The 25,953-nt window shown below is 40.4% G+C and overlaps 1 protein-coding gene across 1 annotated transcript in view; it reads right to left on the reverse strand.

Annotated features, from left to right (window-relative positions):
* The window catches only part of LOC127662437 (protein-tyrosine kinase 2-beta-like), a 26,421-nt gene extending 881 nt beyond the window's left edge, over window positions 1–25,540 (reverse strand). Inside the window, exons 1-28 of the mRNA XM_052153608.1 lie at window positions 25,389–25,540; window positions 25,133–25,311; window positions 24,870–24,957; window positions 22,450–22,529; window positions 22,093–22,155; window positions 21,957–22,011; window positions 21,678–21,818; window positions 20,545–20,619; window positions 20,158–20,259; window positions 19,950–20,067; window positions 19,680–19,719; window positions 18,761–18,798; window positions 18,624–18,668; window positions 18,336–18,451; window positions 18,123–18,204; window positions 17,944–18,044; window positions 16,394–16,509; window positions 15,059–15,159; window positions 14,843–14,932; window positions 12,681–12,885; window positions 9,718–9,823; window positions 9,566–9,622; window positions 6,882–7,019; window positions 6,160–6,195; window positions 6,031–6,055; window positions 5,607–5,653; window positions 1,044–1,178; window positions 845–925 (exon numbers count right to left, since the gene is read on the reverse strand). Coding sequence (XP_052009568.1) covers window positions 845–925; window positions 1,044–1,178; window positions 5,607–5,653; window positions 6,031–6,055; window positions 6,160–6,195; window positions 6,882–7,019; window positions 9,566–9,622; window positions 9,718–9,823; window positions 12,681–12,885; window positions 14,843–14,932; window positions 15,059–15,159; window positions 16,394–16,509; window positions 17,944–18,044; window positions 18,123–18,204; window positions 18,336–18,451; window positions 18,624–18,668; window positions 18,761–18,798; window positions 19,680–19,719; window positions 19,950–20,067; window positions 20,158–20,259; window positions 20,545–20,619; window positions 21,678–21,818; window positions 21,957–22,011; window positions 22,093–22,155; window positions 22,450–22,529; window positions 24,870–24,957; window positions 25,133–25,311; window positions 25,389–25,505 — 2,577 coding nt within the window. The 5' untranslated portion in view covers window positions 25,506–25,540. The remainder of the gene's footprint in view (window positions 1–844; window positions 926–1,043; window positions 1,179–5,606; window positions 5,654–6,030; window positions 6,056–6,159; window positions 6,196–6,881; window positions 7,020–9,565; window positions 9,623–9,717; window positions 9,824–12,680; window positions 12,886–14,842; window positions 14,933–15,058; window positions 15,160–16,393; window positions 16,510–17,943; window positions 18,045–18,122; window positions 18,205–18,335; window positions 18,452–18,623; window positions 18,669–18,760; window positions 18,799–19,679; window positions 19,720–19,949; window positions 20,068–20,157; window positions 20,260–20,544; window positions 20,620–21,677; window positions 21,819–21,956; window positions 22,012–22,092; window positions 22,156–22,449; window positions 22,530–24,869; window positions 24,958–25,132; window positions 25,312–25,388) is intronic.
* Window positions 25,541–25,953: the final 413 nt, after the last annotated feature.

Consider the following 25,953-nt stretch of genomic DNA (forward strand, 5'->3'; position numbering starts at 1 on the left):
CTATCATATCAGATCTAAAGATATGGATTTATCCACGGGATTACTTCTATGATTCCTTTATGTGATTTTTGGAGCTACAAAGGTCTGATCACCATTTATTTGCATTGTAAGGACCTACAGAGCTGAGATATTCTTCTAAAAATCTTCATTCATGTTCAGCAGAAGAAAGAAAGTCATACACATCCGGGATGGCGTGAGGGTGAGTAAATGATGAGAGATGTTTCATTTTTGGGTGAACTGTCCCTTTAAAGGGTTTTCTTAAAGGCACATCCTGCACATGATTAAATGTTCAGCTTGTCATTGTCATACAGAGTTTGAAATAACATGAAGGTGAGTACATAATGACAACATTTTCATTTTGTTGTTAGTTTGAGCAACCACTTTAAAATATTGATTAATATTGGGCGGCTGTTGCTCAGGTGATAGAGCGGGTCGGCCACTAATCGCAGGGTTGCCGAAGTGTCCTTGGGCAAGACACTGAACCCCAAGTTGCTCCCAGTGGCAGGCTAGTGCCTTAGCAGCTCTGCTGCCATATGGGTGAATGAGATGCAGTTTAAAGTGCTTTGAATACTGTTAAGGCTTAAAAAGTTGCTATATAAGTGCAGACCATTTACAATTAAGGTAATCATAAACATATTTTGTTGTACTATTCTTCTATCTGCTTCTGCTAAAAGAATAAATGTTTACAGTATGTACTGCACATCAAAATCCCTCACAGACTCATTTTTGGTTATGTCAAATTAAAGTGCCCAAATGATCATAAACCTGCTATTTTGTTACAGACCTGTGCTTTCTTTAATACTATGACTTTTTTTTGACATCCATTGATAAATGTGTGTTCTACCTCAGATCTGATGGACTTGTGCAGAGTCGGTAGAATATCGTCCACACTGTGGATTAGACTGCGCAGCGTCATTCCTACAGACTGGCAAATAAGAGAATAACAATCTGGTCAAACACTGGCACACAACCAGACCTAAATGAAACCTTCTCTAGAATTTCAGTGGCACTGCTCAAATCACTGAGACGTTGAGTTCACCCACCTTCACAACGTTTATGTACTCGGAGGACGCTAATGTGCTGACATCATTCTTTAGCTGTACCACCACCTTCACCATCTCCATGACATTATGATAGACCAGATCATCTGTGCGGTCCAGTTCTGCAGTAGGAGCCCGCTGTGATGGTCACAATAACTCAATGTTAATACATGCAGCTAGTCATATCAATTACTATTCATTAAATACAAGGGTCATCCCAGATCCCAGATGTGTATAACATTCTTTCATCTGAAGAATTCTGTAGGTCCATAAAATACAAGTGAATGGTGATCAGACTTTTGAAGATCCAAAAATCACATAAAGGAAACAAAGTAATCCATATGACCCCAGTGTTTAAATCCATATCTTCAGAAGCAATATAACAGGTGTGGGTAAGAAACAGCACAATATTTAAGATGTTTATTTTTTCTGTAAATCTCCACTTTCACTTTCACTTTCAGATCACACACTATTTATGTATTTTTCTGTCTACTAACATAGTCCAACAGTGTATGTACATGCATGTCATTATTTTGAACAGCACAGTTTGGGAAACAAAATGTAGACTCCTTTGTCTTTCTAAGACTGGTTTCATAGGTAACATTTTAATGTATCCTAAATGCACACTATTAAATCATATTTTTAACAAGCATTATCACATTTTCTTCAAGCATCACTTATATTTCTCATATTCTCATATTTCATTTCAATCATACTTTTCACTTTTATTGACTTGGTTACACTAACATTAAAAATAAACTTAAATAAAGGCCAAAGAATCACGTTACAATAGCTATGTTTTGCAAAATGATTTTTATATGGCGTTGTGGAGCGGAGGGGGGCGGGGCCGGGCTAGAATGTCGCACGCCCGGTCCCCAATCGGCCTGATGGGGCGCGCGAGGGATAAAGGTGTGTGTTTTGGTTTTGAGTTTAACTAAATTATGATTTATATTGACAAGCCGGTTCTCGCCTCCTCCTTGCCCATCTTAACCCCCTTACATTGGTGCCGAAAACCCGGGAAGAAGGAGGGATGCCCGTCGCAGAGTCCTCGACACTACCGTCCACCCAGGGGAGCGACCTGCTACCATCTGCCGGGCGACGGAGTAGCCCGACTGCCCAGAAACGCAGAGGGGTCGAGAGAAGACCGTCGGCCGCTAGGGGAGGAGGGAAGTAACTCCCAGATCGCCTGGAGCGGTAGGTCCGCTGCCAGGGGCGGAGGAATGTCCCCAGGTGCCGCCAGAAAAGCTGTCCGCTGGGGGTCGGAGATTTGACTCTGGTTCACCCGGAGAGGAGCAGCTGTCGTCCGTCGGAGAGTGTGGCGTAGTGTTCAAGGACCACGCGACGGTACATCAGAGAACCGGTGAGTGAGCTTCTTCTCTCTCTCCTCTCTCTCTCTGTTGCACCGTGTTGGCCTTTTCCCTCGCCTATTTTTTGTTGTTGTTGTTGTTGTTTTCCCCTCCTGTCTCCTCCCAGGTCGAGTAAGGTGGGGATGACCTGACGGGGCGCAAAGCACGCCCCTCCCCAGGGAAAGAGGGGGGGGATGTAGGTCATGCAGGTGGCATCCCGGCCTGAGGTAACGCTGGGAGGAGTGTGGAGCGGAGGGGGGCGGGGCCGGGCTAGAATGTCGCATGCTCGGTCCCCAATCGGCTTGATGGGGCGCGCGAGGGATAAAGGCGGCCGGTGACAAGTGTTTGAGAGAGAGAGAATTACGGGCATGTCCATCATGTGTGTGTTTATGTTTGTGTGTTTTGGTTTTGAGTTTAATTAAATTATGATTTATATTGGCAAGCCGGTTCTCGCCTCCTCCTTGCCCATCTTAACCCCCTTACAGGCGTGTTGTATTTAACACAGCAATTTATAGGTGGAATGAACCCTAGACGTGCTAAAATTACGACTTTTACAAAAATCACAAGTAAAGCAGCAGATTATCAGTTCATAAACACTTACTTTTTGCTCTGTTCCTCACATAATGTAATCTTATGACAACTAAACACTTTTACCATAGCACATGACTCATTTTAACATTTGGATCACATGACCAACTACATTTACAAGCTTATTTAAGTTTGGTATAATTGCACGGTAGCTCGACTGATAGAGCATTGCACTTGCTATGTAAAGGAGCGGGGTGTGAGTCCTGAAGATCACGAGTCAAAACGTGAGCTGAAATTGTCATAGAAGCCCACAAAATGACGTGGTTGCTTCAGAAATATTGTTTTTCATCTCACATTTGCTTTTTATGACACTATCTGTTAGGTTTAGGTTTAAGGTTTAGGGTAGGTACGTCGGTTTTGTTGATTTAAATCTCGAAAGAACATTAACCTTAAAAACCTCATTTGTTCTGGTGAACAATAACTCACTTTTAGCGCCACCCAGTGGACATTTCACTTCGGAACCGCCATGAGATGTTTAATGAGCCACATTGTTTCATTTTGCAAAAATGTTGCCACAGTCACGCAATGTTTGTTGCATGGGAGAAGGCACTCACGAATTGTGATGTTAGAGCACCCAACCCCTTGAAACACAGAGAAATTCACAAAGAGTGAATTGTTTTCTGAGGTTTGCTACCAAACCTTGCCGTTGAGCAGACGGATGAATTCAATATAATTCATAATTAATGTTTACTCTATTATAATTATAATAATCATAATCATTGTTGGTTATGGTGTTATTATTATAATAATAATTGCCTAACAACTAAATAAAAGTACCAATTTCTTTCCATAAGAGCAAAATCTGTACATTATTCCAAACTTTTGGCCGCTGGTGTACATATATATATATATATATATATATATATATATATATATATTTAAACAATATCACACGTGCAAGAGTGCGATATGGTCCTACATCTGCACTGCTGTGATTCGGCATTTCCTATAGAAACCGCAACTGTCCTCGAACAGTATGTATCCAATGTGGAAACTCCGGTAAGAGTTAAGCACCTTGAGTTCTGTACTCAATATATATATACACAACAGTTAGTTCCGGAACTCGAATCTGATTGGACGAGAGACATTCTATGTGCACTGATGGTCTGACACCATCATCACTCGGACGCTTTACTGTGTGTATTACTACACTTGTGTTCATGCTGTTCTAAACTAAAGTGTAAGAGCAGTGCATATATGTTAGGAGTTACTGTCTTTATTTTTGACATTACATATGTTAGCCAGCAGGTGGTGGCAAAAGATAATTTTTGTGTGTAATATGAGCCAGAGCCAGTTGGTGACGTAAAGTGAATCCGTTAGTCATTGTTTACACAGAACAGCTCTCCTTGATTGCTTGTATTACTACTACACTACTAAAGCTAGGAAACAGCTTTAAACGGATTTAAATGAAAAACTTCAGCATTACAGCTCATCACAGCTGAGAGACACAACAGATTTATTACAGAACTCCTTACTTACCTGTTACTGGAGTTTCCACATTGGACACATACTGTTTAAAATGGAGGACATTGCGGTTTCTATAGTGAATGACTCTTACGCACCGGCTACCGCGAAATAAAGAGGACTACCCCCGCTTGGACCCTATTTTTCCACTAAGAAAGCTGATCTTCAGAAAGCTGACAGCATCTCTGTTTGGGAGTGGCAACAGGTGATCACACACTCTCTCTCTCTCTCTCTCTCTCATAAACACACACACACATCCTTGTTTATCCAATAACTTGTTAGTAACAGCACAAGCCGTAATTTCTGAAGTCATATTTACTAACGGAGGCTTGGACGCATCATTTGTTTTGAACCAGCAACGGCAGATTCTGATCTGTCACGTAAGAAAGTATTTCCATGCACAAATGCGTTTTTATGACCGCACTCAGTATTTCCTAATTTTTTTAAATGTACTTGTTCATTGAGCTGTTGTATATAACCAATATCACACTCACAATCGTGCTATATGGCCCTACATCAGCACAGCTGTGATTAACTACGTCACTCGGACTGCGGCCGAATCACAGCAGTGCTGATATAGGGCCATATCGCACTCTTGAATTAGTAAGGATTTTAAATAATGTTTAGGACAAAAATGTTCAGTGTTTCTCACTTCGTGCTCATAGTTTTAAATAAATATATCACATTCAGTCACGTACGGTCTAGTCGGACAAATATTTCAATGTATAAGAAGCTCAAATCAGATCCGAAATTCCACCTCTGCAGATGGTCAGAAATCCACACATATACTTACACTTAAGTATAATACTTATTTTTACTCAATTACTTTACACCCCTGTGAATAAGTCAGATAAAAAAAACAACTTTGTACATTGCAATATAAACCAAGCATATTCGAAGACGATAAGATGTGTTAAGGTTGTACAGGAATCTAGGAAAAGCCCTTCGCTCATACTCTGAGCCATTATCAGCCTGAGCTCACAAGGCCCAAAGCTCATCAGGGTTGAGTCACGGAGCTCCCAGTAAAACCTGCCACTTTGATTGCTGCCATCTGCTTCGTCTGGAAACTTCCAAAGACTGGCTAACCCCTTTAACACTGCGGCTTTAAAGAGATCAGAAGACTTTTCAGCCTTTCACCCTGTCCCTAAATGCATTAAAGAGCAATTACCTGAGCGGACACCTGCGGGGGCTTCTCTGGGGGACCCTGGAAATGAGCTGAGAGAGAAATGCAGGGTGAAACGATATGAATAAAGATGTGAAAGCACATTAGCAGTAAAATACATGTATGTATCCTGCACAACATTATGGTATGAAATAGGTTAAAGGAAGAGTTCGCTCAAACATTTAAATTTGTCATTTTCTCACACTCATGTCATTCCAAAGCTATGTGAATGTACTGCATGGAACACAAAAGTTGAAATTTTGAAATGCATTAACTATCCCCAAAATTTCGACTTTTATGCTCCACTGAAAATATAACAGCATATGGGTTTGGAACTATACGAGGGTGAGTAAATCATGATAGATGACTATTTCTTTAAGGATGCATTTAATTTAACATGGTATGCAATTGTGTTAAAAACTTAACTAACCTTGGCCTGTCTCATTTTTTGACATCTAAAATAAAGAAAAAGAGTTAAATCGTGCAGAACACACAACTGGCATGATGCGAAGAGGACACTGAACATTTTAAAAGAAACTTTAAATATTTAGGATATTACCATTTTAGCCTTTGTGTCATCATTGGCAAATGGATCCTGAAAGAGGTAGAAACATTATGAAGAATACTATTGCCGATCTGCAGTGTTTTTGGTTGACTATAAAACTAAAGGTGAGTTTAAAGGTGCGCTTATTAACTCTTTGTTCATGTCAGCTGGGACTTACAGTGACACCTAGTGGTGTGGATGCAGCATCATTCAAAATCAATAGTTTTCAGTTACAGATGCCATTTTAGAAATTCACTATTCACAATCAACCATGATTAGTTTAATCCAAGAGTGAAAATGTACAATAACAAAACAGTTACTGAGAATAAGCGAGTAGTATTCAGCTGGTCATGTGATTCTAAAATGGCAGCCCCCATGAGGTCGCCCCTGCCCCATGTAGAATAAAAGAGCTTTTATAAGGTTACTGATATGACTCCTCATCTCATGTGAGCAGTCATGGTTTTATGCATATGTTTCAAAATTGCAATTAATTTGTTTAGGATTAAAACTTTTTTAATAAGGGAAAAAATTACTGAGTGCACCTTTAAATATTGCACAGATTATTTAAAAAAAGGTATTGCGCTTAAAATTATAAATACATTATTTGCCACACTCTATGTCTCTTATTTGTATGTCAATTTCTTAACAAAATTCAATCAAATTTAATTGTGTAGTTTTTCATTTATAATAAAATGTAAAATATTTAGCTCCACAACAAGACAATACTGTACACTCACCAGAAGCTTCTCTTCTTTCTGCAGCAGATAGTAGCCCTCCAGCATTTCCTGTTTCTGTCTCTTTAAAGTCTCCTGCACACGCTGTCGCTCCAGTTCCTGGGCATTTTCCTTACTGCTGGGCTCCAAAACACCCCGTTCCTACACAAACACACATAAACACTCACTGACTGCAATCCTGGGGTATAGGGCAAGTTAAGTCAGCAACCTAAGGAATATACTCTTGCATGATTTATTTCAACTGGTACCAGAGTTTGTAAAAACAACACTTGCCAAGCATATCTGTGCAAATATTACCTCCAATCATTCTGTAAACCTGTCAAGTCTGGTAACCTTTTCATGATAGCTGACGTAAATATCAATAAAACACTTTTTACATGGACCATCTCCACCCAACTAGACAGCTCACCCAATTTTCTTTTCTTTTGCCATTTTATGTTTTTAGTATTTTGGCCATCTGCCGGGGGACGGAGGAGCCAGGCCGCCTAGAAGCGGAGGAACAGCCGGCGACCACGAGAGGAAAAGGGGCTCCTAGCCAACCGCCTGGAGCAATCAGGGCCGCTGCCAGGGGTGGAGGGAGACCCTACCAGCCGCTAAACGTGGCGGGGTCCAGAGAGGACCACTGATCGTGATCGGGTAGGGGCTCCCGGCCAACTGCTTGGAGCGACAGAGGCAGGGGAGACCCCTTCTGTTCCCCGAGAACGCGGCAGGGCGTTCCATCCACCAGGGGCTGGAGGACTGACTCCGATCCACCCAGGGAGGCACGGCTGTCATCCGTTAGAGGGTGGAGGAGTGGACGAGGACCAAGCTACGGCGTATCAGAGAACCGGCGAGTAAGTGCTTTTTTCTCTCCCACTGCTGCTCCGCGTTGGCCTGAGAGAACGAGGGAGGGATGTGAGAGGGTGGAGGATGGGGTCGGGTTGTGATTTTACACACCCGGCCCCTTATCAGGCTAATCAAGCCTCCAAAAGGGATAAAAGCCGACTGCGGATGGTGGTGCGAGAGAGAGAGAGAGGGAGCGTTTACGGGCAGCTGTCCATCATTTGTGTGTGTTTGTCTTTATGTTTAGTTTTTCATTAAACTATTATTTATATTGTCAAGCCAGTTCTCGCCTCCTCCTTTCCATTAATCCCTTCACACTGGTGCCAAAACCTGGGAAGGAGGAGGGATACACCGTAGTGGAGTTCTCACCACTACCATCCACCCCAACGGAACAGCCACAGCCATTTGCCAAAGGACAGAGGAGCCCGGCCGCCTTGAAGTGGAGGAACGGCCGCCGACCACGAGTGGAGAAGGGGCTCCTAGCCAACCACCTGGAACAGACAGGGCCGCTGCCAGGGGCGGTGGGAGACCCCTACCATCTGCTAAATGCAGCGGGGTCAAGAGAGGACCGCCGACCATGAGCGGGGAGGTGCTCCCGACAGACCGGCTGGAGCGGGAGAACCGCTGCCAGGGGCAGGGGAGACCCCTACTGTTCCCCCGAGAATGCCTCCGATGGAGGACTGCCTCCGATGGCTGATTGTGCCACCTTTAGTGAGCCACTGATGCCCCCCTTTACATGGCGCCCCTATGCATTGCATACCTTGCATATATGGTTTTTGTGCCTCTGGTTCAACGTATGTTTTTTTTCATGGGCAGAAACAATGAAAATGTTCACTAGCTTTTTTGGAGCCAAGACTTTAAGGAATGTGGCCATGCTGAGATTACTCTAAGAAATATTCACTGAAGTAGTGTGACAACTGTCCCCGGTCTCCCCTATAAACTTATAGTAGATAATAAATAAAGTGCGACAGAATGCATAACGATTAGAAGTATTTCACATAAAGGCAAGAGGCGCTCTTACCTCCATTCTGCCACAGAAAGGGGACACCGCTGTGGGAGAATGCTGCCGAACACAAGCATGCAACGGAAGTCTGGCAGGCTAGCAAGAGCTGGTGAGGTAACTCAAAGAGTACATGGAAAAATGTGGCCATGCAAGCAAGAAAACACACGGACATGCAAAACTAAAACACACACTGTGGCAGGGCGGAGGGCGGGGTCGGGTTGTGATCGTACACACCCGGTCCCATATTAGGCTAATCAAGCCTCTGTGAGGGATAAAGGTCGACTGCAGAGGATCGTGCGGGAGAGAGAGATCGTTTACGGACATGTCCGTCATGTGTGTGTTTGTGTCTTCTGTTTTAGTTTAGTATTAAATATTATTTATGTTGAAAAGCCGGTTCTCGCCTCCTCCTTTCCATTAATCCCTTTACACACACAAAAACACATTCACATGAAGACATGCATAACATAGCAATTTGAGCAGAAGTAGGTGGCAGGTCAAAGCCACACATGCCGGAAATGGCTTGCCTTGACCTAGATAGGCCATGACCAACAAAAAGCTTTTAAATAGTTTAAAGTTTAAAATGCATTGGTCTAATTGTACGTACATCACCCCGCTTTCATAGCAATAGCTGAAATGTTTCATTTAATTCATCAACTTTGCCTCACTTGTTTCTACTAATACTCTTCAGGAAAAATACAAATAGACACAAGTGTGACAATTGTTGTAGTCAATAAAAGTACGCGGGAGACTAAATCTCCATTCGCTCTCCATTTATTTCCATTGTTGTCTATGACAAACAATCGAGAAATCTGCTTTTGTTGCAACTACAGACATACTGCAATAACACACCAAAAAAAATCACCTGGAAATGTAGCCGTGGGCCGAGAGTGTTAAAGCCTGATGCTTTCATTCTTGATGGCTTACACAAAGGGGGAAAACAGAAAACCAGTGAGTATGACAAAAAGTAAGAGAACAACAGTGTGAGAGTAACTATGAGGGAGGAAAGTCAGATACCTTAGACGGAGCATCAGTAAAAGGCATACTTGAGAGTGTATACACTGAGCGTGCTCTGTCTCTCTGCTGGTTCACCTCAACTTCCTTCTCTATTTTGTGTAGATCACTGTGAAGCAAAGAAAAAGAAAAGTTCACCTCAAAATTCAAACACTATGTTATTCATGTTATTCCAGACCTGTATGACTTTCTTCACTGGATCACTGAAGGAGATTTATGGGCAGAATTTTAGAGCTGCTCTATTCCACAAAATGAAATCTTATAGGAGTGGTGGTGGTGTAGTGGTCTAAACCACATAACTGGTAAACTGCTAATCAGAAGGTTGCTGGTTCGATCCCCACAGCCACCACCATTGTGTCCTTGTGCAAGGCACTTAACTCCAGGTTGCTCCGGGTGATTGTCTCTGTAATAAGTGCACTGTAAGTTTATGCCAAATGCATAAATGTAAATGTTATAGTAACCTGGAGCAGTCAAGATTGAAGTTTCTCTCATTATTTACTCACCCTCATGATATCTCAGGTATGAATGACTTTAGTTCTTCACCAGAACACATTTGAAGGAAATTAGGAAAATATCTCAGCTCAGTAGGTCCTTATAATGCAAGTGGATGGTGATCAGACTTCTGAAGCTCCAAAAATCACAGACAGTCCGCATAAACGTCATCCGCCAGCGGTTAAATGAATGTTTTCTAAAGAGAAACAATCGCTTATGGTGCAAAAAAGATTAATATTTAAATGAGATATTTTTCTATTTTTCTTCAAATGGGAATATGAGACAATTTTCATTTTTGGGTGAACTATCCCTTGAAAGAAATGTTCCAGGTTCAATACAATTTAAGCTCCATCGACAGTATTTGTGGCATAGTATTGATTACCACAAAAATTACTTGAACTCATCCCTTCTTTTATTTAAAAGAAGCAAAAACTTGGGTTACAGTGAGGCACTTACAATGGAAGTGAATGGGACCAATCTGTAAACAATAAAATACTCGCTTTTTCAAAAGTATAGCCACAAGAAGTAAACAATATGCTTATTAACATGATTTTACTGTGAGAAAAACACTTTTTCACGGGTCTCTGAAATACTAGTTTCTTATTGGTCAGTAGCACCATCCAGCACTGAACTACACAACAACTGTACAGATGGGGATTAAGTCATATCAGACCCGTCATCTGGCAATCTTTCCTACTTCTCGGACCAGCGTGCGATCTCTAAAAGTAAGATAAAATCATTTAGACTCAATCAATGTTTCATGTCCATTTATTCATATCATTTATTTGGCAAGTAGTCTTGTAATAATCTGGATAATGAGCAGAATCAACAGAACACAGATGCAAACCAGAGGGGAAATGTAGCAGCTTCTCACACAATGACCTTACATAATTTCAACACAAATCAATATTTTTTTTCTTTGTTAATAGCGGGATACTATTTAATAAGCAGGATAATGTACAATCTGCTGGTTGTTATCGCAAAACGAACCGATCACCCTCTCTGTTTTATTTTTGCGATACCATCTGGCTGACTGTGCATGATCCCTCACTTACTAACCTTTTCTGTGTACATTTCAAACCAGCCCGTCTGACACCAACAATCATCCATGCGATTATATAATCAGCCAATCGCGTGGCAGCCGTGCAATGCATAAAATCATGCAGATAGGGGTCAGGAGCTTCAGTTCATGTTCACATCAACCATCAAAATGGGGAACAAATGTGATCTCATTGATTTGGACTGTGGCATGATTGTTGGTGTCAGACGGGCTGGTTTGAGTATTTCTGGGATTTTCACACACAACAGTCTCTAGAATTTACTCCGAATGATGCCAAAAACAAAAAACATCCAGAGAGTGGCAGTTCTATGGATGGAAACACCTTATTGATGAAAGAGTTCAACAGAGAATGGCCAGACTGGTTCGAACTGACAAAGTCTACAGTAACTCAGATAACCACTCTGTACAATTGTGCTGAGAAGAATATCATCTCTGCTATTCTGAGATGGGGGTTGGCGCTGTTTTGGTGGCACGAGGGGGACCTACACAATATTAGTCAGGTGGTTTTAATGTTTTGGCTGATCGGTGTATATCCAATATTGTTGCCATGACGACATAACACTGTAAACCCTAAAACGACTGTAAAAATTACAATTCAAACAACTTTTCAGCTTAAATAATACACAAGTTATTTCAGAATAATTCATTTATAATTTAATAATAACAAAAAACACTTAAGCTTCACATGTATATCTTTAAACCCTCCAAAAATGGTCCCCATTCACTTCCATTGTGTTTAAGTGCCTCACTGTAACCTCCATTTTTGATTTTGAAAGAGCAAGTCAAAATAAATTTTTTGTGCATTTTAGAGCATTAAGTAACATGACGCCACAAATGCTATCATTTGACCTTAACTTGTATTGAACCTGAAGCATTCGATTAAAATCGTATAAAAGTAGTCTAAACAACACGTGAAGTTTTGTGACAAACAGACTGAAATGTAAGTTTTTTTTCACATTTTGGTGCTTGACAGTCCCCAGTCAAAAGCAGCACAGAATTTCTGCATACATTTCTGCTGTTATGTTCCATTGAAGAATGTAAGTGTTACACATTTGAAATGACATGAGGGTGAGAAAATGATGACCAAATAAAAATGTGCTGTTTATTTTCATGCATTGTTTGTGCTGGTTTAGCGGCCTTTTTACTACACTATCATACAGATCAAATTATTGCTGCCATGATCAAAAGCAAATATACACAAATATTTCTCTGCAATTTAAATTCAGTTTACAACCTGCTTTCCTCGGGCGGTAATTGCATTCAATAGAGCAATGTATAATGAGCCTAATTTACAAGCAGGTGTGTTTGCATGGAAAGGAATGACACTTAATTAATAAAAACTCTCAACATGCCATTTCTGCGCTGACTGCACCAGCTTAAACTTGATTGTGGTTGGTTAGTGAATACCACATACCTCAGCCTGCACACTAGTTCAGTGAAGTTGGGTCTCTCACGAGGGATGTAGGCCCAGCAGCCTGTCATGAGAGAGTACACTGTGGGCGGGCACTGCTTGGGTTTGGGTAGACGAACCCCCTGCTCCAACTGGTTGATCATGTCCTTGTTCTCCAACCAGAAGAATGGCTGCTGGCCTTGACTCATGATCTCCCACATACACACAGCTGAAAATAAAACCACAGGAAACCGCTCTGATGTTTGAATTAGATGTTCATTTGTTTATTTTGAGACATACAGAAAGTGTTGCTTGTTTGCTGCTTCGTTAGAGGAATCAGCGTTAAAGGGATAGCTCACCCAAAAATGAAACTAACCAAACACGAATTACTTTCTTTCGGCCGTGGAACACAAAAGGAGATGTTTTGAAGTCAGTTTACACATTTCGGGTAAATTATCCTTTTAATTGGACACATTTTACGTTACTGAGACACCTCAGCCAGGCTAAAGTGTTTTGAAAACAGGAATTCAGAGAATGTCACTAGGTTTGAACAAACATCAAAATTAAATGGATTTATTGCCTCATGTAATCAAAGCACAGTGATTCAGTTTTAAAAAGTCCATGTTGCGCTTGGGAGACTCTTTACACAACTCCAGGCAAACTTGACAGAACACGTTTAGAGGAGTCACCCATTAAATCACAGCTTTATATCTTTATATTTATGCTTTTATCCAAAGCAACTTACAGTGCACTTATTACAGGGACAATCCCCCTGGAGCAACCTGGAGTTAAGTGCCTTACTCAAGGACACAATGGTGGTGGCTGTGGGGCTTGAACCAGCGACCTTCTGATTACCAGTCTACCAGTTATGTGCTTAGACCACTACACCACCACCACTCCAGCTTTAAAGCTGAATTGTGTCATTTCTGCACCACTAGTGTCTCCAAACGAGAGCGCAACAGTCTGTTCCGGAAGTAATCCCATTCATTTTCTCCATAGGCTAATGCATTTTAAATGATAATGTATAAACCTTTAAGGACAGACCTACAGTTAGCTCAGAGGTTGTTATTCGATGGTATATGCTTCTTTGGAAGCCATCACTTTGTATTATTATAACTCGTTTTTAATAATAATTTTAAATAGTTGGATGTCTGGTGAAAAACTACAATACCCATGAATACTGAAGAGAAAGATCCACCAATCAGGAAGTGGTGGTGGCGTAGTGGGCTAAAGCACATAACTGGTAATCAGAAGGTCACTGGTTCAATCCCCACAGCCACCACCATTGTGTCCTTGAGCAAGGCACTTAACTCCAGGTTGTTCCGGGTGGATTGTCCCTGTAATAAGGGCTCTGTAAGTCGCTTTGGATAAAAGCATCTGCCAAATGCATAAATGTAAATGTCTCCCTACACTCAAACTACTTCTATATTAATATATATCTGAATGTTTCCCTATATATTGTTTGCACACTTTTAAGAACAAGAAGATGTAATCGCCGCTAAACAACTGGAGATTTGTTTGGTCACTTGCATTTGTATAACTCGAGTCTGAAGGAATATAAAGACATCTTTATGGATCTAAACTCCAGAAGATTAATACTCCAGTATCTCATAACAGTTGTTGCATATGTACCCGTAGCCAGTTGGTATGTGCTGTGCCGTGTGTGTAAACCGCACTCCCCTAGTCTCAAGAGGCGTACTAGCGACTGACACTATAGGCTGTAGCCTTTAGCCTCCTCGTTAGCGTGCCCACCTCCCATGCCGAAGAGATGCTGGTTCAAATCTCACTATGAGCAGGTCAAGAAGGACCAGTTACAGTGGTGCCGTGACCCGGATGGGAGTGAGGTTTAGGGGGTGAGTGTAATGGTAGCCAGCTGGTATGTGCTGTGTAGTGCGTGTAAACCTCACTCCCCTGGCCTCAAAAGGCGCACTAGCGACTGACGTTAGAGGCTGTAGCCTTTAGCCTCCTCATTTGCTCACCTGCCTCCCATGCCAGAGACGCCAGCTCAAATCCCGTTCAGGGCGGGTCAAGCAGGACCGGTTACATGTGCATGTGCCAACTGCCTGTGTATGCGTGCACAGTAAATGCAAAGCATTTGCGTTAAAACCGAAGTATACTTTGGACTTCAGTCCCTTTGGATAAACGCGCCTGCCAAATGCATAGATGTAAACATCAAAGTCACTAACCGAACATCCAGACATCACTTGCCGAGGTAAACCGTCTGAAGTTGATGGACTCTGGAGCCATCCATTTGATGGGTAATCGACTCACAGAGGCTTCAGAGAGACAACAAACAGTGTCATTTGACAATTTGATCACTCAATATTTTTTTTTTATTGAAACAGAAAGAGCTCATATTAGCACAAAGCAAATTAGTCATTTGGTTATGATTAAAATCTTGCCTTTATAATACTCCTCTTCTTCTATATATCTGGACAAGCCAAAGTCTCCCAACTTTACACAGTCTGGTTTAGCGACCAGCACGTTTCTTACAGCAATGTCTCTGCACAACATAATGAAAAAAAGATATATTACATAACTTAAAGGAATGTTCTAGGTTGGAAGTGGAGCCGGTCCATACATATTAAAATAAACACTGATTCAAAACTACAGCCACAAGATATAAACATTAACATGGTTTTTGTCATGGTCATGTCACTGTCAGTTTAGGTTTATGTCTGGCAGGACCGTGGCTTCATCGTCCCATGTCTGTCTTGTGTTTCACTGTCTGTTTATTGTGTTAGCGCAAGGTTTCGATTGAATTCCCTGCTGTGCGCTCTTCGGTCTGTCTTGTTTCATGTCCGGAGCAAGGTGTCTGGATCCTGACTTCCTGTCTGGTTCGGTTACGGTCTGTGTCGGGATCCGGACACTCATACTCCATGTTCTGTGTCTGTCTCTCGCGACTGCGGACGCCCAGGTAGCGAGCTGTCCTCACGTTGTGCTGAGGTTCGGTCACTTTGGTTGTTGGGTGTGTGTGTGGCCGAACTCTCGCACTTTTTGTCGCCTGTTAAGTGCATCGTGTGGCGTTTGCCTCGCAATCTACACTCAGGTTTTGTTAAGTGTGAGAATGCGTGGCATCACTTTGTTTGGCGTTGCCATGCATTCTCTCATCTTGTTTGTCGGTTGGCATGGGCGTATATTGCCTTATTGTCTTGACGATGTGCACTCATGCCATTCGGGTGTTTTGTTGTCTCGTGAGAGCACGTGGCTTTGTTTTGTTTCTGTATTGCCGCGTGCCTCTCTGTCTTACATCATACCCCGACTCCTTGTTTGCTTATTATTAGTTAATTTGCCTCACCTGTCCCCTGTTAACCCGTTTGATTTCTCTCCCTATTTGAGCCTCCTCGTGTGTGCTGTCCTTTGTCTAGAGTACATAGTCTTGTGTGTTCTGTCGGTCAGTCTAGTATATTCCCTGTCAGGCCTGTTTCTCCTACCTGGTTCTTGTTTTGCTCCCTGTTTCCCTCTGCCCCAGCCTAAAATACCCTTTTTCCCCTTCGGGGTAGTTTATGTTTGTTTTCCCCCTTATGGGAGTTTTGGTTTGTTTTTCTATTTATTTTGCATGAATAAATTCCCAGTTTATTTTCACTCTGTGTTTGGGTCCAGGGCCTCATTATTCTCTGCTAATCCTGATAGATTTTAGTGTGATAAAATCAATTTTTATCACATCAAAATCATCTTCTACACACCCACTCGAGAACACATATTTATAAAACTGTAACACAGGTGTATTGACGTACCTGTGTACCATATTGATGCCCTCTAAGTAAGCCAGAGCTTTACTGATCTGCAGAATGTACAGTATGAGGGTGACATTAGTGAGCTTGTGCTGGTTCTCCATCAGGTAATTTCCTAGCTGAAGAAAACAGAGGAAACAGGATTACAATAATATCCATTTAATAGTATTGCATAATGCACTGACAGAGCAAGTAAATCAGAAAGCCTTTGCAATAGTAGTGGAGCAGTATGAGATATTTGCGGTATTATTACATCACAAAAAATACCCTGGGATTATGGTATAACAGAATTAAGGTGGACTGCTAAAAACATTAGCAATTTATTATTTAGTTAAAGCTAAACTTAGACTAATAAAAGACATGTTCCCTACTGCAATATAACTGTTTGCCATACTGTCTAACATGATTTTTTAAATATATAGGTCAAGTTTGTCAAGACAATCTTTGATGTTGGCTTGACAAAGCCTTATATTTTAAACTAGTTTGAAACATTTTAGGTTTGATGGTTATACAGACATTACAGTTAGACAAACAGCTAGCAAACTAGATACACATTTCAGATAAAATGTCAGATAAAAGAAGCTTAAAGCAGATTGAAGGCCTTTTGTGGGTTTGTTTTCATTTGAATTTTTGAATGTTGGAGTTTGAATTAACGAGCATTCCGTTGGCCCTTTTGAACATTCTATCGATGTACTGTTTGTCTATGGGATTGTTTCCTATTTATAAACATCCACAGTGTGAAGTCCGATCAGTTAGAAAAGATATAGCGCACTATTTCAGAACAGTCTGAAAGTCTGTACCAAGTTTTACACTTGTGTTACAGACCCACCCATATTTACTGTACACACTTGTTCCAATGTGATTAACGTGTGCGGTAGCTCACCTGATTGAGCGCTTGACTTCATACCTGGAAGTCTGAGATTCAACAAGCTGACACTTGACATAAAAGTGTCATAGAAGTGCCACGAAATGACGTGGTTGCTTCAGAAAATGTGCTTTTCATCTCGCATTTGCTTTTAGGACACTATCGGTTAGGTTTAGGTTAAGGTTTTGGGTTAGGGAGGTACGTTTTACTCATTAAGACCTCCATCTCATATTCACCTTAAACACAATTTCCATCACTATCTATTTCCTGTATGCCTAAAGCACTTTGTAAACCCTAGTTAGTAATTTACAAATAAAACTTATTATTATTTTGGGGATAAAAGACATTGCAGGCCTACTGTTGAGCTACACTTAAGCAAATAAATGCATGAACAAACAGTCAACCCATCGTATCTAGCTGCATAGTGTATAAGCACTTAAATCAGTTTCCTGCATTTGTGAGAGAAACAGGCAGCACAAATATAACAGTAGCCTACCTATAAACTAAACCCCTGACTGTATATCCATGCAATACCATGAATGAGAAGCATAGTGCGGTCAAGGTGCGGGTTGGGAGGATGGACACTGCACCCCTGAGACTTTCCTTGTGACCCCACCCCCACATAATTCTGACATCCCCCTCCTGGTCCGATGAAGAGATCGCCCCCTAAAGGTTGCATGAATCTCACCTCTCCATACTGGTAAAGCTCCATGACAATCCACACTGGATCCTCTTCTATAACTCCTATGAGTCTCACAATGTGTGGATGATCCAATTTCTTCATGATCGCTGCATAAAAACAAGATCTTTATTGTTCTATTCAGGCATTTATTCAATTCTATGGATGGAGAAAATGAAACATCTTACAAGCTTCAGTCATGAACTTCTCCTTGATATCAGCCCTACAATCCTTGCATGTTTTTACGGCCACATTCACTCCCTCCCCTGTCTGAATGAAGACACAAGATTTATGCAACAGTTTCCGTCCTCAAAGCCTCAAATGCATTTGTAGGCATTTTTGTAATTCGATCACAACATACCGTATTTGATCTTGTAGGTGAGTGTGCTTGATGCACTAACCTTGCTTTTGTAGACTCCATCATGGACCTCACCAAAGAAACCTTCTCCCAGAATTCTTCCGAGGACAATATCGTTTCGTGAGAGGATGAATTTAACTGCTGAAATATGAACAATATCTAAAAACATTTAACACATCCACTATTACTCTAAAAAGATTATAGTTGGTGGTTGTGTGTTATCCATTAACTATCACCATTTTACTCCTAATTATTAGTGATCATTGCTAAGGAGTTTGATTATCAATAACTGATATAAAAGGAAAACAATATGAAACATTCTACTACTTACTGGAAACTGGTTTATCTTCTGGTATCTCTGCATAAATATCTGAACCTGCATGAAGAGAAAATAAAATGATCCAACGATCTATCTTGTATAATATTGTGTCTTACTATGGACGGCACGTAAACGTTTGCTTTACATACTTTCGCTTTCCCCGTCGGATCTGGTACTTTCCTTACTGCTATGAAATATAAGATTAAACAGAATCAAAGAGAATAATCAATAAAGCAATTTCTCTTGATACAATAATATATATATATATATATATATATATATATATATATATATATATATATATATATACTTTTCATGCTGTCATACTGTCAATTACTCTATTTTTGCATTACATGAATTATTATATTATTACATTTAAACCATTTATTTCAAATGACTTGATTCTGCTAATTATATTAAACTTTTCTTTAAATAAAATAATAATAAAATACTTGCGTAAAAAGCACAAGATAAAGAAAATTAAAATGGCTTTGGCCACCTCCAGACTGTCACACTGTCTATTATTTTATTCTTACATTTTTACCTTAAATTAACTATAAATATTATTGCATTTAAACCAATTATTTCAAATTGCATGACACTGCAAATTATAAAAACTTTATATAATATATAAATGATCTGCAATAAGGCAGTGGAGAGAAATCATACAAAAAGATCTGTGCATCATGAAAGAATAAAATTGTAGTAAATAAAAAAATAAAAAAATGTTTTTGTAATAAACTAAGACATAAGAAAATACCTAAAATAAATATCTGTGTAAAGAACAAATGAAAGAAAATCAAAAGGGCATTGCACACCTGCAGAATTTAATACCGTTAATTATTTTATTATTAACATTTCCCATATTAATTATTCCATTTTTAAATTGAAACCATTAAAATATACTTAAAATTATATAAAACTTTTTTTTAATTTTTTTTAATTTTGCAATAAGGTACTGGAGAAAATGTACACAAAGAGATCCATGCATCGTTAATGTATCAAATAAATAAAATAAATAAATAAAATAATACCAGTCTAAAGTACAAAATCAACAACTTTGCTCACCTGCAGGGCAAAGGAGGTAGAGACATTCTGGCTTCTCTATCTGATCAAACAAGTGACAGTTTATTATTATTGTGTGCTACTATTTTCCATTCTAGCGTTTCTATTCTAGTAAACCACAAATGAGGCAGTTTAAAAAGTGTTTGCATGGTGGCCCTTTACCCGTTGGTTTCATCAGTGGCAACTAATTTAGGGCATATGGTCATAGATGTATCATGACTTAGTAAAGCAGAGCAAGCACACAAAGAGATAATTCAGTGTAGACCCACACACCTTTTCTGGGCTGCACAAATACAGACATATCTTTGCCATGCTCTAAACGACAGTAGCCGTCGATTAAATCAGCCATGTTCTCAGAAATGGCCAGAGAGGATGTGCTGATGGACAATGGCTGAAAATATAACAATAGTAAAATTAACCAAAGGTGTTCAAATCATGTCAGCAATTGCGTGTGAATGCTGAATGTTTAAATGGCCGTTACCTGTTTAGCTCCTTCAATATGTACGTTTAACAGTGCCTTGCCATCATTTTGAAGAGAGCACTTAATACGCTGAATTTGTGCAAAAGTGGCTAGACAGACAGGCTAATGAGAACATATAAAAGAAAAAACATATGAATATTTGTCCATTAGCTTTATCATTCATCAACATTTTCAGCTAAAGATATCTATTATATTTGTATAAATGACAACAAATTCAATGAATGTGAACCAACAAGTTAGAGTATAGGATATTGTCACATTTGCTAATTGGCAGTAAACTTGTGGTCAGTTTATAAATAGAAGTGGTTTTCACTTTCATGAGAATGATGCATTTCGGAGAATTGTTGGCTGGGTGTGATGCACATTTGTGTGCAGATATTTTCTTACCATAGAACATTTGTCTGTGCGTTGCCGAATACCTTTGGGGCCGATGACCAGATCCACAGACACGTTCCAACCTTGCTACAAAAGAAAGAGTTACATTTACATAATTTTGTCTTTTTTTCTGTCATCTATCTATCTATCTATCTATCTATCTATCTATCTATCTATCTATCTATCTATCTATCTATCTATCTATCTATCTATCTATCTATCTGTCTGTCTGTTTGTCTGTTTGTCTGTCTGTCTGTCTGCCTGTCTGCCTGTCTGCCTGTCTGCCTGTCTATCTATCTACTAATTTACCTGTCTGCCCGTCTCTCTCTCTGTCTGTCAGTCCGTCCACCCATCCATCCATCCGTCCATCTGTCTGTCTATCTGTTTGTTTGTCTGTCTCTGTCTGTCCATCCATCTGTCTGTCTGTCTCTCCATCCGTCTATCTGTCTCTCTGTCTGCCCAAGTCCATCCATGCCCATCCGTCAGTCAGTCCGCCGTTTGTCTGTCTGTCTGTCTGTCACTAAGTCTGTCCGTTCTATCTATCTATCTATCTATCTATCTATCTATCTATCTATCTATCTATCTATCTATCTATCTATCTATCTATCTATCTATCTATCTACTAATTTACCTGTCTACCTGTCTCTCTCTCTGTCTGTCAGTCCATCCATCCATCCATCCGTCTGTCTGTCTATCTGTTTGTTTGTCTGTCTCTGTCTGTCCATCCATCTGTCTGTCTGTCTCTCCATCCGTCTATCTGTCTCTGTCTGTCCATCCATCCATCCGTCTGTCTGTCTGTCTGTCTGTCTGTCTGTCTGTCTCTCTATCTATCTGTCTATCTATCTATCGATCTAACTATCTGTCTATCTATCTATCTGTCTCTCTCTCTGTCTGTCAGTCCGTCCATCCATCCATCCGTCTGTCTATCTGTTTGTTTGTCTGTCTCTGTCTGTCCATCCATCTGTCTGTCTGTCTCTCCGTCCGTCTGTCTGTCTGTCTGTCTGTCTGTCTGTCTCTGCCTACACTATCTATCTGTCTGTCTGTCTGTCTATCTATCTATCTCTGCCTACACTATCTATCGATCTAACTATCTGTCTATCATCTGTCTATCATCTGTCTATCTAAGCACATAACAGACAACTTACCACAAGCTCACAAGGAAAAACTTCCTCATCAAAACTTGAAAAGACTGATAATGTCTCAAAGAACTTCATGATACACTGTTCCTCCTTTAGCAAAGCAAACTGCTGGAACGTTTGCTGGATCAGTTTCCTCAGATGCTTCGGCTGTTTCCCACCCAAAAAAATAGTATGCAGACATTTTACAGCCATTCATCACATTCAATCATGACTCATCACAAACATTGTTAGTGTGTGAACAAAGTCTAAGCTGTCTTTAGTGCTTTAATACTTAAATAGTTTTACCTTCATACTTTCAATTAATTCACGGGGAAAAAACAGTTCTAGGCCAACGTCTTTCCTGAAAGAATAGACACGAATCAGACAATTTGATCATTTTTATGCTGTAGAGCTGTCTAATAGTACTTGACAAACTACTTACTCCAGCAGCTCCAAATTGGATTTTTTCTCCAGTCCCTGGGCATTCATGTCCTTGTAAAATCTCCTGTTAGGATAGGAAAAATATGAAATGTGTTGATCCAGTGACATTTTCATAACGGGTTTACTGAATATGCCCCCTTCTGCCATTGATCAGATAAACAGATAGCCCCACCCCAAACTCACACCTTTGGATGCATCAAACAATGTTTCAAAATTGCAACAGTTTAAACTAAAATAACCTATGAATGGCTTACTCAGTTCTTTTTGCTTATTAAATTGGGACAGGAAAAAGCATTTGCATTACATACAAATTCCCACCCCTAACCCTATTAACATTGCCTGCATTATTATTCTGTACCTGATCTCAAGGCAGCCCAACTGTAAGGCCATCCCATTACTGACTCTGCTAGCACTGTGCTTCATGTAGTCACTGCGAACCTGCAGGATGACAACATCACTTTCATTCCTCTTTTGAAACGTGCAAACCACATCACAGAAACTGGCAGCACTTCAGTCCCCTTGAAATGTTCATGATGCATCAATGATGGCGTAACTCTTGGAATACAGAGTCCACTCGCGTTTGCGTTCGTTTGCTGTTTCACGTTCAGTGAGGAGAAATTACTAAAAAGTAACGACATAATTCAATACAAGTAAAGCTCAATCGACAGCATTTGTGGCATAATGTTGATTACCACAAAATGTAATTTTGACTCGATTACAGTGAGACACTTACAGTGTAATTTTGTAATTATATAAAAGAACTTACACACATTTTTCTTTTTTTATTTGAGCTGTAAATTTCTTTAAATCATCATTTAACGTTCATTTTAGGCCTTTAGAGTTTGTATTCCAAGAGTCACGGCATTATGTTACCATCAGTGTTGGGTGTAATGCATTACTAAGTAATTGATTACTGTAATTAAATTACTTTTTCATTGAAAAAATGTTAGTTTTTTTACAGTTACTTCTGATGTAATTGTGTTAAATACTGTATAGAATATAACAATTCTATATAAAACAAATACTGGCCAGTTCATTAATAATTTATTTGATTTTATATGATTTATTTGAAAGAATTAAAAGAACACTTTCATGTCTATCCTTGTATTTTTCATCTGGTTGAGGTTGATAAGGGTTTTTAGAAAGTAATTTGTAACAGTAATGAACAGAGTAATTAGTACAGTAATGTAATTACTCTGTAGATGTAATCAGTAGTTAGTAGTTAATTACTTTTTGCTGCAAATGCTGTTGTTTGAGCTTAACTGTTGAACCTGGTTTAGGAGGTATTGCCCCAAGTGAAGGAGTTCAAGTACCTCGGGGTCTTGTTCACGAGTGAGGGGACAATGGAGCGGGAGGTTGGCCGGAGAATCGGGGCATTGGGGCCGGTATTGCACTCGCTCTATCGCACCGTTGTCACGAAAAGAGAGCTGAGCCGGAAGGCAAAGCTCTCGATCTACCGGTCAATTTTTGTTCCTACCCTCACCTATGGTCATGAAGGCTGGGTCATGACCGAAAGAACTAGGTCGCGAGTACAAGCGGCCGAAATGGGCTTCCTCAGAAGGGTGGCGAGCTTCTCCCTTAGAGATAGGGTGAGGAGCTCAGTCATCCGTGAGGAGCTCGGAGTAGAGCCGCTGCTCCTTTGCGTCGAAAGGAGTCAGTTGAGGTGGTTTGGGCATCTGGTAAGGATGCCCCCTGGCCGCCTCCCTAGGGAGGTGTTTCAGGTACGTCCAGCTGGGAGGAGGCCTCGGGGAAGACCCAGGACCAGGTGGAGAGATTACATCTCCACACTGGCCTGGGAACGCCTCAGGGTCCCCCAGTCAGAGTTGGTTAAAGTCCTTTATTAGTGAACTGGTTTGTGAATGGACACCCTTTCTCATGTGTTGCACTGATGGTTCATGTAAATGGACTGATCCAAAAAGATTCATCGATATGACACTGACGTGTCTTCTTTTGTATATTTAAATGCTGCTGTTCATTACTATGTTTTAAACTCAGTTACGTACATTAGCATTCAGTTGCATAAAAACGTAGATTGTTCTAATTTAAGACCGAAATGTAAGACAGCAGACCCCTAGGCTAACTTTTGTTTACTTTCTATTTTGCCATGGAAAATAACAGTCAGCTGAGCTGGTGGGGGCTTCAGTTGAGCCAAAGTCTTTCTAGCAAGTCAGTCCACTGTCGGCCATCTTTGTAACGCTCTCGGGAAGCTATTTCCAGTCATGCTAGTGCAGCTCCAATCCGTTTGAATGGAGAAAGACCAACATCTCAAAAACTGTTGTCAAGATTAGATTACGATCAAAGAACATATTTCAAATCAGTAAGAAAATCGGACAATACTGGTATCATAAATTGGGATACTTAACCTCATATTACGCTATAAAAACACAATTTCCACAGCTTGTATAGCTAATATGCATGTGCATTATTGAGTTGATTGACAGGTGATGTCTGGATCTAACAGTTGACTGGCTCTTTTAACTGTAAGGCGGGACTTCCTTTCTACATCCGTTGACCGTTGGGCGCTAGAGCTCCTTAGTTGAGCATTCCAATTTCTCTCATTAATTTTAATAGAAGTGGCCCATCTCTGCTAAACAATCTCTGGTTGAGCGCTGAAAGGGGCTTGAGTAGACTTTGCTTTGGCTCTTATATTGCCCTCTTAAGTAGCTAGTTTCAATGTAGCAACTTTGTGCTTTTAGTACAGCAAACTACTACTGTATTTGCTTTCAAAGTAGCTTAACCAAATTCATTTGATACCTGTGCGATATGTAGGCTACCAACCTGCTGGTAGAAGTAGAGCATAGTTGTTTTGTCTTCTTTTAACTTCTCCAGGAAATCAGGAGGAATGTACCGGATTCTTAAGTCATATCTGATAATGAAAGTGTAAATAAGAAAGTTATAACTCGCATACACAAACTTGAATTATTCAGATCTGTAAGACCGACGATTGCTGAAGTCTCCAAGCATCCCCATGGTTGTCAGATTTACCTAATCTCTTTGGTCAATTTAGTTCCCAAAGTATAGCAAAACAAACCCACACACACCTCCACTCCGCCTCGACATGTTGTTGTTCATATTTCTGCTCCACCTCTGCTATGGTCAGGTTTGGGTGAAGCCAGTGAACCTCGTCTGATTTGATGTGCTTGAGCAGCAGACCGTAGCATTCCAGAAACTTGATGCTGGGACCAAGGCGCCCGCTGTCCAGAATGGACTGAATGATTTTCTGCAGAATGAAATGAGAATGGGAATGAATGTGCTCTATTCTGTTTATCGTTCATGCTTCATGTCACATATTCTCACCCTGATATTCCAGGAACTTTCACATTTGACCAGTTTGAAGTTCTTGCCCAGGTTGGAGCTGTTGCTTATGAAGCACACTTTGAGGATTTTCAACGACCCCCTGCATTTATTCTCCATATCAGTGGTTGACTTCTGTGGTAGGATGGCTGGAGGCTGTTTCCACGACAACGTACTGGCATCACTCGACATCTCTACATAGGATGTCATGAGCGAGAGTTCCTCAAGTGAATATCAGTTCTGCGGTGGGATGACGACATAACACAGTCAAGTCATAAATGTGACACAGTTACATCGATGTGTGACTCAATAATTAACTATGAATGAACTTGGAAAGATGTTGAATTCTAAAGAAATACTACAGTCATCTGGTTCTGCAAAAACTTGTGGAATTCATGCCAGCTAAAGTGCAAGCTGTCATTAAAGCAAAAGGGCACTGAACAAAGTAATCTGAAGTTCTATATATATATATATGTATATATATTAAAATTAGAATAATGCAAAGCGTGTTTGGCAAGCTATTGAAACAGTAACCTGCCAAGCTTCAAGATCCTCATGACTTAAAGTA

This window comes from Xyrauchen texanus, chromosome 22 (genome assembly GCF_025860055.1).
Source record: "Xyrauchen texanus isolate HMW12.3.18 chromosome 22, RBS_HiC_50CHRs, whole genome shotgun sequence".
NCBI classification, from domain to species: domain Eukaryota; kingdom Metazoa; phylum Chordata; class Actinopteri; order Cypriniformes; family Catostomidae; genus Xyrauchen; species Xyrauchen texanus.